We start from the raw sequence: 16,628 nt of genomic DNA, 5'->3' as shown, positions 1-16,628 counted from the left end.
CTTTCTTCCCCCCCCCCCCCATGTCTGTTGCATTCCATTTGGTGACCTGGTCCCAGATATGTTTACTCCAGTTTGTCTTTAGAATAAAGACCCATTCTCTCAGTTAGCTTATCTTGTTCTCTGACCAGCTGAGCTGATGGTATCCAGTGTACCCTCTGAACACTGGATAAAGTCACGTTTTACCAGACACCCTTTTTTATCAGAATGAAATAGGGTTTTTTTTTCGTTTTTGGTTTTTTTAATATTTGTTTGTTTGTTTCTTTGTCAGAGAGAGAGAGAGAGCGCACAAGCAGCAGAAACGGCAGGCAGGGGAGAAGCAGGCTCCCCACTGAGCAGGGAGCCCATGTGGGACTGGATCCTGGGATCCTGGGATCATGACCTGAGCGGAAGGCAGACACTTAACGGACTGAGCCACCCAGGTGGCCCAGAATGAAACTTTGTCAAAGATACCGTGTGGTGACAGGACAGTTGCATGGATAGTCTTGTTAGTGCTGCACCTCAGACCTTGGTTATTCCCTGCCAAACAACCATATGTCTTTTGGTGTGTTAAGTTAAAATTCCTGCCTCAAGTACTCCCCTAACTATACAAGTAGTTTATGTAATGCAGTTTGAATGGTGCTAAAACTAAGGGGAGAGGCAAAGTAATTGTTAGATGGAGATCTGGATTACAATGCAGAGCTCTGTCAGTTTTTGCTTCGTGATTCTAAACAAGTTGCTTAACTTCTCTGAGCTTCTACTTTCTTATTTATCAACAGGCTTAAATAGTACTTTATATTATTGTTAGAATGATTAAATGAAATAATATAAAAGCGTTAAAGTGTCTGGCACAGTAGCAGATCCATAAATCCATAAATCATGTCAGTTGTTTTTATTTTAATTAAGCATTCTAGTATCCTCTGTTCCTGGAATCTGGTTTCTAATGAGATAGAATTCAAGTCCCCACCCATGCCTTTTTTTTTTAAGCTCTTGTTACTCTTGACAGTACTTTGTAATTTAGAAATTGTTAAACAATGGAGAACACAACAGACTTTCAGTGAAGAGTCATTTGCTTTGCTCCACATTAATAAGTTAAATAAAAGCTAGATGCTAAATTATGTTTTAGAACTAACATGGGAGTGTAGGGGAAAAGTATTAATAACTAAATCATGCTACATTTCTAAGCAGTACCATCATAAGTAAGAGTTTGATTTTTTTTTAGGAAATCTATGTGAAAATATACTACTGTTAATGATTACATTAATTATCAAATTGAACTGAAGAACTTTATGTATTATAATAAATTAAACAGAGACCAAATTCTACAGAAACAAAATAGTTAATAATATATTTCAACTTCCAAACTAAAAGGATTTTTATAGCTCTATATTAATCATTCTCTTCAAATATAATCCTTATTTTTTAATTTTTACCATTTTATTTAATTTTTTTTCAAATGCATAGGAAATAATCGACTAGTATAATACATATCCAAATACCCAATTCCTGGCTTTATAATTATTACCTTTTTGTCATATCATCTATGTCTTGAGGATGTAGTTTAAAGTCAATTAAAGGTATATGATCAATTCATTGTGTTAATTACACATAAACGGAGATGCTAATATTGCCATCTAGAATATTTATTTTTAATTAGTTTAACAGGTATTAAGATGACTTCCCTGTACAGTAGATAGAAAGAAGACTAAATCATTGGTAGAGTCTTGGATTTGAACATCATTAAAACACACAGAACTTTGCAATTTGTTTCTCTGGGAGGGAATTTCAGGGAGAGGTCTCTCTTTAATGGTGGGAAAGAGTGACTGTAGGATTTTTTTTTTTCCTAGCATTACATGTATTTTAATGGAAATAGTAGTAAAACATTTACCTAACCATAGTTATCAATATATATGGGCAATAAAAAAAATAAAGGTTGAAAAATGTGATAATATATATTAAGTAGATAAGGCCAAACTATAATAGTGAAGTAAAGTTAACTCTCAAGGGGCTATTTCAGATGAACACCAGTTTATGAAAGATTGGCTTCAGAAGTCTAAATGACTTGTCATTACTTACAGCTTCATATCCGTTCATCCCTCCGTTGGAGGAGGGGGGAAGTGACTGGAAAGGTTTATTCCATTTTAATTCTGATTATTTTTCCTCAAAGAATCTCTTGTGTGTAGCCTATGTCATCCAAACAGGTGCCAGAATATGTTTTGTTTTGTTGTTGTGTTTTTTTTTTTTTTTTTTTTTTGAAAATTAGAGGATGTGAATTTTTTTTAAGTGGTGGCAATCAGGAATTGCCATAATCGAAAAGGAACTTGTGCACACATCTGTGCAAATGGAGCCGTTCCATTATTAGGGGGAGATTTATTACTGAAGAAATCAGGACCAAACAGCATGGTAGAGACTGTGTTTTTATTTTAATAGGAGAGCCAAGTCTTGCATTAGGACATTGTCGAAGCTTGTGAGAAAAGCAGACGGTGCCCCTGGGACTGTAGCATTCTGCTAGATTGAAGGGCCTTTAATAATCCAACACTCTAATAGCAGTTAGGATAGACTCTGTGGAACGGCTAATCTTGTCTTCTGCTTTTATAATAACTCATGTGTGGTAACCAAAAGTAGTTACGATGTGCTCACATCTTCTTAGGTGACTTTTTAAATTAAAAACCAAGTTTACAGAGAGACTTTTCAGAGTTTATTTAATGAAAGATAATAAAATAGGATACCTATTTACAGCGGGTTTAATAGCCACACATTGCACTTAGATGATTTTATATCCCCCCACAGATGGACGAACATTCAAGTAAGGGCAGAAATGTAAATACCGGCCTATTGTGTTAGAACAATTTGGAATGGTTATTACATTTGGTGGGATCTCATTAATGCTTTAATTGTTATTCCAATAATAGTTGTTCTATTTTGACTTTTACATTAGATTCCACTATCTTTTCAAATAAGACACCTTGAAAAAACACAAGAATCATGATAAAATTAGTCTACAGCACTTAATAGTCTGATATAAATGGCATCTACAGTGGCCTGAAAATGTTCTGTATTTTTTGATGAAAAGCCATCCTATTTTGAATTCTGAACGCCTCTGTGTGGCTTCTAGATCTATGTCCAGCTACCCCTGCACACCATCATCTCACGGTTACATTTTTCTGTTCAGGCTATTTGACCAGAATTTCAGCTTAGCACTATTTATATCTAAAAATATTGGTTAAAATTTTAAGAACGCTGTGCCCCCAAAACAGTGGGTGTTTTTTTATCCCGTACTTCCCATTTAATTGCAGACTTTTGAGGCAGACCTGTGTTTCCATCCTGCACACTAGATGGCAGTTTTGTCATATTCTTCCAGCTTTCAGCGCTCCTTGCGGGAGTGGAGCAGGAAAGGCCATCAATGTTTAGTCTGCACTCCGAGGGTCTCCGCGTGACCAGTGCAGACCCCATGGACTTCCTGGAACATATGTTAGCAATTTAGCCGCAGACATTTATTTCTTTGTTTTACTGCTTGGCTCTTTGAGAAAGTGTCGGTGCCAGGTTATGGGTTGTCTGGATCATGTCAGAGGCCATGGAGATCAAGTTCATGTGACAGGCCAGACGAAGGAAGGATGAAGTTGGAGGAGGCGAGGAAACTGACCCTTACTTTCAACAGCCACAAGTCACTGCCTGTCTGTGGACTGCGGCCAAAAGCCCAGGCGTCTAAGTTTTCATCCAGCTGAACAAACAAAACACGTTTGCCCATTTGGCTTTTTCATATTTCATCAGCAGTAGTTCATTCGGTGATTTCTCTAGGTCTCAAAACTTGCTTGTCCCTCCTGTTTCTCTCTCCATGCTTCCTCCCCCTGCAGCCCTGTCCAGAAGGAGTGACCTTGAGACCCTCGGCTACTGCCTGCTGCGCTGGTCCTGTGGGGGGCTGCCCTGGGAGCGGAGCCTGCGGGACCCTGTGGCCGTGCAAACTGCCAAAACAAAGTACGCATTTGCAGGTATTCCACCCCGGAGGGTAGGGGCTCGGAAGGGACACATTCAAGGGCATTACTAGCCATTCACCCAGTATGATAACCAAAGCAAATTTCTGAAATCTGAAAAACATTTTTTGAAAGACCAAACGCCTGACCAACTTCACATTAGTTAAGGTAGCACCTGTGGGGTCACCGGCACGTGCGCTGTGACGTGGAATGTCAAGTGAAGTGTTTGTTCTTTTACGCGGTGTTTTCCAGAGCTAAATTCTGGGTGGTGGTGTTTTCAAGGAAGGGTCGTTTCAAATCAGCGTTGTACAAGTACGCGGAGGTAGTCTGCATTGGCTGTGATTGCTATTAACTGTGGGAAGCGACAGTGAGGCGGGACAGAGAGGGCTTGTATTTTTTAAGTGAGAGCAACTTACCTTTTAATTCTGTGTCTTGGAGGGAGTGTGTTTTGTTTCTTAAGGAAGAAACAAAACTTTTACAGGAGATGTTCCTATTAGAGATGATATTGCAGCCACATAAACGCTTTTAATATTCCACATTCAATTTTTATCACTTAGAATGTGTTAGCATGAGAACTAGGTCAGACAGAACAGATTATGTTACTATTTTGCTAATTTCTCACTGATAAGGCCTACAGGAAAGCAATCGCATGCCGCTCAGAATAGCCAGTTTTCATTATATACTAAGATATGCTCAACAGTAGTTGTCCGCAGATACAATACTGCTATTGGAAAAGGCAGCTGTGTTTGAAGTAAGGTGAGTCACAACAGAAATTTACAAAAGGCGAGCTGATCCATAGAAAGCAGTCTTCAGATTCACTGTGCTCTCAGTTCTTAACACAGAGGGCCTAGCCTGCAGATGCGGAGTAGTACAGTTTACATTTGTAAACACCGACATAGTATATGAAGTATTTCTCCGCTTAGAATCTTGATCATCCCAGCCCCTTGCCCCAAACGAACACATTTATATAAGTCAATATTAGAACCATCTAATCAGTTATTTACTGCAGTGATTAATGTGCTCGTATTAACCAACATTTTTCAATATATGGGTCAAGTCAAAGCACAGTAATGGGCATATATAAACAATCTCAGTATCCAGTTTTTCACCTCAGTTCACCTGATTTGAATAATGTGCTATATTTAAAGACTTGGATTTTAACTCTGATGATTTTATGTATTTTTCTCTTTTAAGACAACTGTGATTTGTTTTAGTCCTTTATCCATATTCACATATAGATGCATTCTGTGCTGATAGCTAAAGAATATACCTACATGTGTATATTCAAATATGATAATAGGGTATCATGCAAAATAATAAAATATAATGCTAATAAGCATAACTTCCATTTATATTTTGGGCACCCTTACATTAATGTCTTCATTTTGATTTGATTAATATAAATCTGTTAAGCAATAAAGCTAATATGTAGTGAAGTTTATAATTAAGGTAAACTATAGACATTTTTAAACTTCGGCTAGTAAGAAATGTATAATCATAAGTCATTCAACTTCTAAGAAGGTGCACTCTGAATTTCCTCGTAAGGGCCTGCTTGCATATATGGCCGTGATACCGTATCTCCCTCATGCCCTTTATTTTCCTGACGTGGGGTGACACCAGATCAGTGCATTTCTTGTTGCAATTCTGCCTGTGCCCGAGTTTGTCAGTCAGACAGTCCTATCAATAATTTTAGTTGCATGTTTATATACTGGTGGCTGAGGCAAATTAATAGAACTGTGCTTGTTTCAGCTAAAGCACTAGAAGGGATTAGAATAATGACTTTTCTTGTTTGTTTTGTGGTTTGAATATTACTTGTTAACCCATTGGATCATAGAATAGCGTAAAACACTGCCCAATGGAGAACAGTATACATAAATAATTAAATAATTTGCCCCTTCCCAAGGATAAGTACCTGAGGAAGAATCTCCTGAAAATCCTGATACAATTTTCCTATGATTTTTTATCCTGTTTTTAAGAAAAAAAAAAGTCACAATAGATTTCCCTGCTTCTACATTTCTGCATGTCCAGACTTTGAATGAAAGCATTTATACTATAAATCTACATTCAGTTTTTAGCTAATTGATATAAAACTGGTCAGTGAGAATTGAAGGATCTCCCCCACCTCCACTTACCCTCTTTCCCCTTCCAGGTGGGTGAAAAAAAAAAATATTTAAAGGCATGACAATACAGGTGACCCACCGACAGAGAACTTGAGTTTTGTTTCCTAATCAAGACAGTGAATCACAGGACCGTAAACAAATTCATTGAATCTTACTCTATTTTGTTTTAGTCTGCTGGATGAGCTTCCTGAGTCAGTGCTTAAATGGGCTCCTTCCGGAAGCAGCTGCCGTAAGTCAAATTCTACCACCTTCTCCCATATGATTTAGTGGTCACCACATTTCTACAATTGTCAGTCTTGTTTTACAGTTTTTGCTTAATCCACCCACTCCCATTCCCACGGGGGTGGGAGGAAACTCTGTACACTGGGTTACAGATAAATTGCCTGAGAAGAGAACGTTTAGATCCCCTCTTGACATTAGAACACACGAAGGCTACAAGAAAATATTTAGGCAGCCTTCTAGGCTTTGCTGACTGCATTGGTCATGTTGCCGGGGGTGGGGGAGAGGCAGGGAGAGAGGAATCCTACACAGGTTTTTTGGGTTTTTGTTTTTCCATTTTATTTCTTTTCAGTGATCCGAAATTCATTGTTTATGCACCACACCCAGTGCTCCATGCAATAGGTGCCCTCCTTAATACCCACCAGTAGGCTCACCCAACCCCCACCCCCGCCCCTCCAAAACCCGCAGTTTGTTTCTCAGAGTCCACAGTCTCTCATGGTTTGTCTCCCCCTCTGATTTCCCCCAACTCACTTCTCGGTTTAATCATCAACTGTATCTAGTGCCTATAGAGATGACATTCTGGTTTTGTCCCTTTGTATATTGTTGAAAGAAGATAAAGTTGATCTAAGGAAGGACTACTTTCGGTCAGTAATTTAAAAAAACCAAATCATTGAACACTTGAATGCTGTTTAAACCTGGGTTGTACTCTGAACAGCCAGCAAAACAAATTTTGAATTGGCAAAGTCATATAACCTTGGGATTTGAAGGTATGTTTCATTAAATGGTTTTCTCTTTCAAGTTAGTATGGATCGTTTTGGAATTCTTTAATTGACAGTATTATCAGTAAAAATAGTAAGTCAGTTCACAGGTGCCTGTCGTTTGCATATGCACGCATGGCACATTGTTCACCAATTTAATAAATGAGTTCGATTGTCTTATAGAAAAGAGGCAGCTTCTGCTGTCGGGCTCACTTTTTCTCAGAGACAGATAAGCAGAATGAATCTCGTTTTCTCTATATTGGGCAATCTCAAAGTTAGCTTTTAGCTGACTTATGAAAGTGAATGTGTACACTGACCCTCTAGATAAGGTCAAATAGCATCAGTTTCCATCTGAGAGTTTAAATGTAGAGTTAAATCGTCTTGAACTTATATTTATAGCCTTTCTTTGACAAGAAACCAAAATGTTCATTTCCATGGGAAACGAAAGAGGAACAAAGCAGTTCTGCTTTTCCTCCTCCAAGTCCTGAGCTTGCCCCCGTGTGAGCCTCCAGCTTCCCAGCTCCTGTAGTCCCTCTTCTGACAGAGGAGGGGCTCTCCTTGGCTGGGGCGGGGGCGGGGGGGGGGGGTGGGGGGCGGGGGGGGGGGGGGGGCTGTTGGGAATGAGAAAGCTTTTCGTTTCTGTAACTGCACTAAGTAACTTGGTCCAAATGCCAGTATTCCTTTTTGGCTAATATGCCTATCAGCATTTGGACTAAGTTATACAGCTTATGTTTTACTCAATAGGACAGCAAAAAGGAGAAATGAGAGATGTCAAAGAAAGTTTTCTCTGTGTATCTCCCTTACCTTTTCTGCCCCTCCTGCACAAAAGGTAACTGTTCAGCTCATAATAGAAAGGAAAGCCCTGATGCCCTGGGTTGCACAAGATGAATGCTTGTGGGCCTGTGTATATTCTGGGACCCTTCTATTACTGGAGATAAGAAGATCCGAGCCACAATGAGAGATGACAGGAAGGCCAGGTTCTCCATTTTCAGTACCAACCATTTATTTGGGTCCATCCTATTATTTTATAAAATGCAGATTTCTATTTCTAAAGCACGGAACATTGAAACTTTAGTATTATCTGAAGATCTCTTGGTTGTACTTAGGAGTGGGTACTACAAGCATGATAATCCAATGTGTAAAACGGTTTATTACTAAGGCTGTTGATGAAATAAAACCACCAAAAAGTTTCCAATATGCATGTCCAGCTCGTGTTATAGTAATAGTTGCATAGGTTTCTGTCTCCTGAGGTGATAGTAATGATACTTAACATTTCATTAGCTTAAAAGCAGATGATTCGAGGATATCATAATTTCATACTACTCAAAGCATTTTGTTTTATAGCTCCAGAAATAAGCCAGTAAATTAAAAAGTACACTTAATAAATCCAGATCTTGGAAGGCTAACATTTAAAGCAGTAATACATCACAGTAGTCCAAGCTTTGGATTGATAATAATGAATTTATAAGAAGGGGCTTTTCTTTTCTTTTTTAAGATTTTATTTATTTATTTGAGAGTGAGACAGAGAGAGCATGAAAGGGGAGAAGGTCAGGAGCAGGGAGCCCGATGCGGGACTTGATCCCAGGCCCCTGGGATCACGACCTGAGCTGAAGGCAGTCCCTTAACCAACTGAGCCACCCAGGTACCCAAGAAGGGGCTTGTCTTTTTCTCCCTTTCCTACCTCACCCATACCTCATTTTTCCAAGCCCCGGACCCAAGAAGACTTGGCAGCACAGCTGCCTTCCACTGGGAGAACTCCAGGAATCTTGCATGGTCTTCTAACCATGACCTGCACAAATTCTCCCACAATATTCAGCTCTCTTCTCCACTGGGGATATTTTGGTTAAGAACTGTGATAACATATACCAAACTTTGTTTACCAATCTCAAAAGGGCCAAAGAGCAACAGAATATTTACATGAAAATGGTAGTAAATGTAATGTAATCTTTTTTATCCCATCAGGAATCAGAAGCCTGCAATGGGCTTCTGGAAACAGGAGTTACAAATGTGATAAAGCCATACCATTTACTAGTTAACAGAGATGTGGTTGATGGAATGTTACATAACAGAATGTGATACACCTTACAACATTAGACAAAGAAGAAAGCTAGGAAGAAAGGAAGGAAGGAAGGAAGAAAGTTAGGTTGCATAATTGCTGCTGTATCCAGAAGAAAAGGAAAAACAAACAAACAAAAACCAAAAAACTAAAAACAAAAACCCTGGAGCCTAGAGTTCTCATTTTAGCCACAGTAGCCTTATGGGCCTAGAACATGGCTGTGGGTAATGGGGTATGAAATGGTCACTTTAACTTTGGTAAGAGGAAGGGATGGTGACTGTTCCTTTTGGAATTTTTCCCCTGTAGGGGGTGAAATTCATTGTCTGCAGTTCCCTTTTTAATGGAGATGGGCCAGGAGGGGAAGGGAAGGATTAGGAAGTCACTCCTGCCAACCCACAAAGCTTCCCAGATTTTCCCAGCCATGGGGATGTATCAACTTAGTGAGAAAGTAAGAGGTACTTATGTCTGTGTGAGTGAGAAGTTTTTGAACGGGAAAGCTTATAAAAACTAGTTTGTGGAGTATCTAAACATCTCTGCAAGAAAGGAAAATATGCTAGATTTTAAGAAGTATCGGGTATTGTCATATACTTTCATCTTGAATTTAGATTGAATCTCCACCTGAAAAATGCAAAACTACATTTAAGGCATCAATGTTTATAAAATTGGGTCACTAAGTCTAATTGTGTTTAAGAGTTCATTCATATTTTGCCGGGGGGGGGGTGGGATTGCTATGTAGTTCTAAGGAAGAGATTACATTAGAAAGAAAAAAGTAGCAATATCGCATCCTTCTGCTCTGTCCTTAGGAGGATGACACAAGTGAAGGCACCCAGCTGGCTAAGGATGGAGGGCTCGAGGGAGGTCTGGTGAACTCTAAACTTAGTCATGGCTAAAAACCTAGAATTCAAGGCCATTTCTAAATGTACTAGTATCATCTCAAAATCAAAGCCTGAATTAAAATTTACAGTGATATTTTTTTCCATCAAAGTAAGGAGGTTTATAATAAGTGACACTTGTTTGTAACTGAATTTTTAAAACTTTAACATAAAAGAAGTATGAAGCATGCCTGGTCTATCATATTACTCATGTAGTTCTTAGTAATTGCACTCCGTAAGTCAAAATCACTAACTATAATCTTAAAAATTAGCTTCTTTTGATTAGTGAAAAATAAACATACCAACAAAGATATGGAAAAAATTACTAGTTTCTCCCATCTTGTCACATCTCCAGGTCACTGTATTTCAGTCATTTTGGGGTATCATTTGAAAAGTGCTTTTCACCAAAGTGTTCACTCATAGTTTCTTCAGGATGTGTGTTGTGTGCATGTGTAAGAGAATAGAGAGGTTTTGATGACACTAGAACCTTGACAATTCTTGCCCATTATGAGTAACATTTAAAAAAATTTAACACTTCACAGGTGAAATAGCCGAATATTTGGTATGTGCTCATAATTTGGCATATGATGAAAAGCCAAACTATCAAATGCTCAAGAAAATCCTGAACCCAGGTGGGATACCTTTAGGACCACTGGAGTTTTCCACCAGAGGAGAGGGTGCAAATGTGCATATCCCAGACAATCAAAAAGTAAGTAATTTAGTCCCTGGGACCCTAGGATTACCTTCTCTGAAGCTTTTCTACCAAATGAAGTTGTTTGGGGTCTCAGAAGGAGTCTGACAACCCAGTTTCTTGCTTATTATATGTAATTACTAGTTCTCCTCACTCAGCTCCAAGAAATTTTGTTGAAAGTTCTTTTGACCTGTTGTCTCCTAGAGAAAAACAGGAGGAGCCATAGCCAATTTAGTGTACTGTTAAAGAAAGAAAGCAGTGACTGAGGCCACAGAGATATGACCACGGTCAGATTAAAGGCTAATCTGACTTTACTCATGAGAACCTTTATTTGCTGATTTTCTTCAGATCTCTTTAGTTACTTCCCTCTGGTTTTGCTTACCAGTTCGGTCATAATTTGGTGGCAATCATAGTGATACTCTTAAATTTAACTAGATGACTTGTGTGTACTAATACTTCAATCTACAATTTTTTTTTTTAAAGTTACACCTTTTTATCCTTTACTCTGTAATTTTCCAACTGACTGGCTCACACCAACTTAAAAAAATAGAACTTGAAACGATATACAAGAATTAGGACTTAACATTTCTCAGAGGGTGGGGGCAACTTGAGACTGCTGTGAGTGGCCTTACTGGGTGGGAATCCAAGTGTCCAGTCCTTCCTTGATATGGTCCATATGCAAAAGATGTGGGTGGTGGTGGTGGGGTTTCCTGATGCATGTACAATAAGGTAGGGTCAGGATGCCATTCATTTTTAATATTTCTTATGAACTTTGGATCATCGCAAGTGTTCACGAGCCAAGAATGCAGGATGCAAACTAATGTGACTGATAGGCTGCGAGATGAATGGTGAGTCAAGTATCAGTGCACAGATGGTTCTGATTTGCTGAATTTTGTAGCTGCTGCAACTGAAGACATAAAATATCCTTCTAGTCATAAATTAGCTCTTTGGAAGCAAAACCTTGGCACCAGAGCTTTACAACCTTCAATTAGTAGGGAAAGAAGTATTTGAATGACTGTGGTATTGACATCTGTAGGCCTGCATAGTAATCATTCCTAATAGAAGAGAATATCTGTTTGAGGAGGTTTTGCATGGCTAATTAACTACCAGTGAGAATATGTAATTTTTTCATGATCTCCTGATTGTCACCTTTCTCTCATGATACAATTACATTTTATTGTAGCAAATGCCTCACAAACCAATTGTCAGCACTATTTACGTATTGCAGAAGGCAGAACAAAAGTTCATGTTTAATAAAAAGCCAGTGGATTTTGATCTTGGTAATTACCGAGACTTATTTTAACAGTTTTATTGACTTTTGTGTTTTTATCACTTTTGCAACAAAACAAAGAGCCATTTCCTTAACATAGTATTTCCCTTGCAATAATGGTCACCACTTAATCTACACTAATTTAAGTAGATTTTTTTCCTTTCTCGTAGCTTTTCAGTTTCATAAACTTAATTTAAATATAAAGGAAGCCATTTTAAAAACTGATAGTTATATTCTCTGATGTAAAATTCTAATTATTATTCACCAGAATTTTCAGTTTCATCAAAAGCAAAAGATGTTTGTTGTGAAACCATTTTTATGCAGATAATAGAACATAAAACATTTTTCCAATGTGTATGTTTCCAATGAGCCTCAATCAAAAATATTTTATTCTTCCCTTTTGATTAGAGCACTTTGATTATGAGTAAAAAGAAAACACAAAGAATAATGTGCATTCTTAAGACCTTAGTTAATTTCTAACAGTATGACCAGCCCCAGTGTATAGACAGTAAGATAATTTGAGGGTATATTCCACAGCAGATCAATATTTATTGAATAATGGCTTAACTTCTGTAGTATTTTAAGTGCACAAATGTATTTAATAGTCATAAAAATGGGTTCACCATGTGGCTAAACCCAAAGTATCTGAATTTTTATTTTTAAAGTTTACAGATTTTGTAATGTTGCAATAATCAAACTCGACAATGTTTAAAAGCAAAATATGACAATGTAAACTGTTATGTACTCAGTTCCCGTGAATGATAGAAGTATAGGATAGTTTCTGTGATTGACTACTTTCATAACAAAAATCACTTTAGGTCCGGAATGAGCACCAATCACATGGCTCCAAATTTCTTTCTTTTTAATCACAGACAGAATCCCCTTACTAATAACTAAAAACATCTCTTGTTACTTCAAACATGGCTTACTTTAGTTATTTAATAGAATACTGAATGAATTCTGGACTTAAAATTTTTGGACAAAGACACTTAAAAACAAGTCAGTGAGCCAGAAAACATACAGAGTTAGATAAACAAAATATTTATATTATTCAGTATTCAAAAGAAAGTTATAAATGTTTAATTTGTCCAAGTTATTACCCTCAGTATAATTGTTGTGCCTTTTAAATTTAGTGTTCCTAACAAAAATTTGTTTTGGTTAGGTCTAGAAAATACCACATCACCATAAGAATCTTGGCAAACTTACAGCATGTTTTTGCAAAAGAAAAATGAGGTATTTTTCCAATACTGGGTTTTATTAGGCATCATAAACTGTTCCTGTAAACTGAGCTGCTGCCTTGCACAAGTCCTCAAATACTGTTACTAGAGTTAAATTGGAAATGAATTTTTGTCAAGACAGGAGAGACACTGATATTTTTTTCCTCAAAAGCAAATCTTTGGGGGCATTTGCCTCAATCAAAATGATGGTCTGTGTAACTGAAATCACTCTTTAGCAGCTCCGACGGCTCCTGAGGTAACACTGTCAAATTAGAAGAATCTATCATCAGGGCTACCACAGTCTGTTGATGCCTTCCACTGGGATTTAATGTCCAAAATTCACTGAAGGAAACCATATTTCAGTAAGAACGCTTATTGAGGTGAGCTGAAGCTCTAGAATTCCCAGATGAGAATGCTAAGCCAAGCTGGAAAACCAGCATTACTGAAGACCTCCATTCAATCCTTGAATAGCTGTTTCTTCAAGAGCCAGTAGTGGACCCTTTGATCAGCTTATCACATCTCCCTCGGTGTTGGGATACCCGAGTCCAGGCTGTAACAGCACAGAGACCTGGGCATAATGAGCCACCCATCCTTCCGAAATGCTCAACCTAGACAGAGGAGCAACTGTAGGACAGTGAAACATTCAAGCTGTCCTACATTTCAGACAAGTGCGAGTTTGTCCTTTCATTTACCCTGAATCTGAGGCTCCTAAAGCAAATCCAGGGGTGAATATATTATTATTGGTTGTAGTAATCCTTGCATTGTACTTAAAAATTTACACAATTCTTTCTTGAGCCTTCTCAAAATAATTCTGTTAAGCTTGTCTTCATATTTGTGTGTGAGAAAAGGAGAGTATAAATTCTCAGCTGTGAGCATATTGCTGGCTTACTGAATTTTAGGAGGCCAGAGTATTCCTGATTTCTTAGAATACCGTGAAGTGCTGGTGGAAGATTAAATAAAAAATGCCTTATTTGAATAGCCACTTTCTTGAAAATGACCCAAATTTGGACAGTATTATTTTGTTTGATTATGTGAGATGCCCAGAGTGTTTCCTGTACTTATTTATGTATTTGAGAAAAGTTTTACTTCTGTTCACAACCGAGAGTAAAACTTAAGCATCCCATTCCGCTCTTACCGTTTCAAAAGTTTCCCTAGAAGTTTTTCATAAACTGGATATCACTTTATTAGCTAGAAGTGCTTATGGCAGCACAACCTAACCATCTAGCCAACTGACAGCAGATCCAAGAGGCACCATCTCTTCTAGAAAGCCTCACGGAGGACTGACTAGATTAGATCAAATTTTGTTTGTACAACAGAGGCTCCCAGGCAAAAAACCGTTCTACCTAAAGTGCCTAGCATCCAGGAGGCTTTAAAAACCTCAACTAGTATCTCAACTAACCCTTTATATCATGAGACACATTTTCACGATGATGGGCAAGCTAGTCTTTTATTAGGATGAATGGTGTACAGCAGCCTTGGGAAACCCTTTGTTTCACCCTGTGGTGTGATGAGCATTTATCACCAAGATGACTTCAGTGGGAGAGAGACTCAGAAGATGGTTACCCACACGAATTTCTCCAGTAGTTTGGGAGAGTCGAGTGGTGAAAATAAAAGAAACCCTGAGTGATGAGGGAACAATTCCAGTTGTCAGGTTACTGAAAAGCAATGACTTTACTCTCCTTTGAGAAGCTGGAATCCAGGAGGAGGGGTGAATAAAGAATGGTGTTGTGACAGCTTAGACCTAGCCACAAAACACCAGCATATTTTAAAGGGAAGGAGTGAACACATTTGGCAATAGAAGCTAAAAATCGAGAGACTACAAATTAAGGCTCTGCTTGCCCAGCCAATGTAATTCATCCTCCGTTTTGGCACTGGCTACTCCATTATTTCCCCTTGTGCTGTTCCTATCTTCTGCCCCCTATTTAACCCATGAAAAAAGGTGATGGCACTTTCAGCTGCTGTAAACATGAAGCTGCTGAGCAAATACTTCACATAAGGGTCTTCACTGTGGCTTTCAATCTTCCAACTCTATTGTGGGATCTGCCCTTCTATTTCCGTGTCTACTTCAAGGTTATTGAGAGTCAGTCATCCCCCAGAAAACACCGTGGTGTGAAAAAGAAACCTCAGAGACAGCAGGCTTGTTGTAGAACTTAACCTCTGATACTGGTTCACAGTACTAGGTGACATGAACTGTGACTCATCTGCTGAAAGGTTAAATTACCTGTATAAAAAAAGTAAGCAACATCATAAGCTCCTTTTATACGTTCACATTAATTAGGCTCACTTCAATGGTAGAGAACTAAGATTCTAATTAATAAGAATTTAAACTAAAAAGATGTATTGGATCCACTCCCAGCAAAGGCTAATAATGAATTCATGTGCAGTTTGAGAATGTGACAGTTTTCTGTAAAAATGCCGTTTTCAATAAGATAATTTCTAAAGAGCGTACAACAGTGACACTAATTTTAATTGGTCTTGTACTATTGATGAGAAAGGTCTGGATCTTGCCAACTTCTATATTCTTTCCATAACATCCATTTGTTCGTTTCCTCTTTATTTCTTCCTTTTTACAAACCTTGGCAAGTTCAGAATTTTCAAGAATCTGGATGTGAATTTTTATTTTTTTTAAACAAGTGTCAAAAGTTTTCATTATACATGATTACTCTCTATCAACAGGTTGTTTCTCTAAAGGCTGCCACAAAGCAAGTCAATCAGATGCAAAATAGGTTAATAGAGAAAAACATCCATAGTGAGAGGAGTGCTGAGTCCTGCTTAACAGGGAGAAAAGTACAAAAAGTGGAGCCACCGACTGGATTGCTTAGCAGTGACACAGTTCAGGTGAGAGGCTTTTTGTTGTTTCTTTTTACCTTCATGTTGCATTAGAATATGCCCTATGGGAGTAAAGAAATTGTATTTTCTCCTGAGGGCCAAGGTTGTATGGTTTTGTTAAATGAGAAAGGGCAGAAAACGATCCTATCCAGTGGATAAAATCAAAGCAGCCGACACCAGTCATCACAGAAACAGAACAACAGTGAGCACATTTGCGTACAGATCTGATTTCTTTCTTTAGCCTAAGAATGTAATGAAGTGCACTTAAACTTTTTATGCCATCTATGATCCATTAGGGACTCTTAACATATTCATCTCTGATGTGGGTTCCTCCAGCCTCACCCTTACAATCGAAGGTAAGTGAAGAGTCTCCCTGTAGATATGGTTGTATTTTAAAATGATGCATTTTTTAATGTTATTCCATCATTTGGTCGGGTAGTGACCTTCCTTTAGCAGAGGACTCGCCCAAGCAATAGCAAGAGTCCTTCCAGAGCTAACCTTTTTTTGACAAGAAGAAGCATACAATGTATTTATATCTCCAGTGAAAAAGAAATTTTTTCCAAAATGACCAACATTTTCCATCACTTATATACCGTCATTTTCCCCCAAATGGTTTGAGGTAGTTTAAGATGTGGAACAGGATCGTTTA

General features: G+C 38.1%; 1 protein-coding gene across 3 annotated transcripts in view; it reads left to right on the top strand.

Annotated features, from left to right (window-relative positions):
* Positions 1-16,628, top strand: part of VRK2 (VRK serine/threonine kinase 2) — a 119,587-nt gene that overhangs the window by 89,074 nt on the left and 13,885 nt on the right. For 2 of the 3 annotated variants that reach the window (XM_059406031.1, XM_059406032.1), the window contains 4 exons: positions 3,831-3,951; positions 6,238-6,296; positions 10,515-10,681; positions 15,827-15,988. In XM_059406031.1, coding sequence (XP_059262014.1) covers positions 3,831-3,951; positions 6,238-6,296; positions 10,515-10,681; positions 15,827-15,988 — 509 coding nt within the window. Of the gene's footprint in view, positions 1-3,830; positions 3,966-6,237; positions 6,297-10,514; positions 10,682-15,826; positions 15,989-16,628 lie in introns of those variants that run through there. The other variant, XM_059406033.1, reaches the window with a different exon arrangement.

This window comes from Mustela nigripes, chromosome 7 (assembly GCF_022355385.1).
Source record: "Mustela nigripes isolate SB6536 chromosome 7, MUSNIG.SB6536, whole genome shotgun sequence".
NCBI lineage: Eukaryota > Metazoa > Chordata > Mammalia > Carnivora > Mustelidae > Mustela > Mustela nigripes.
The sequence above is the reverse complement of the archived record's forward strand: the minus strand, read 5'-3'. Positions and strand labels throughout refer to the sequence as shown.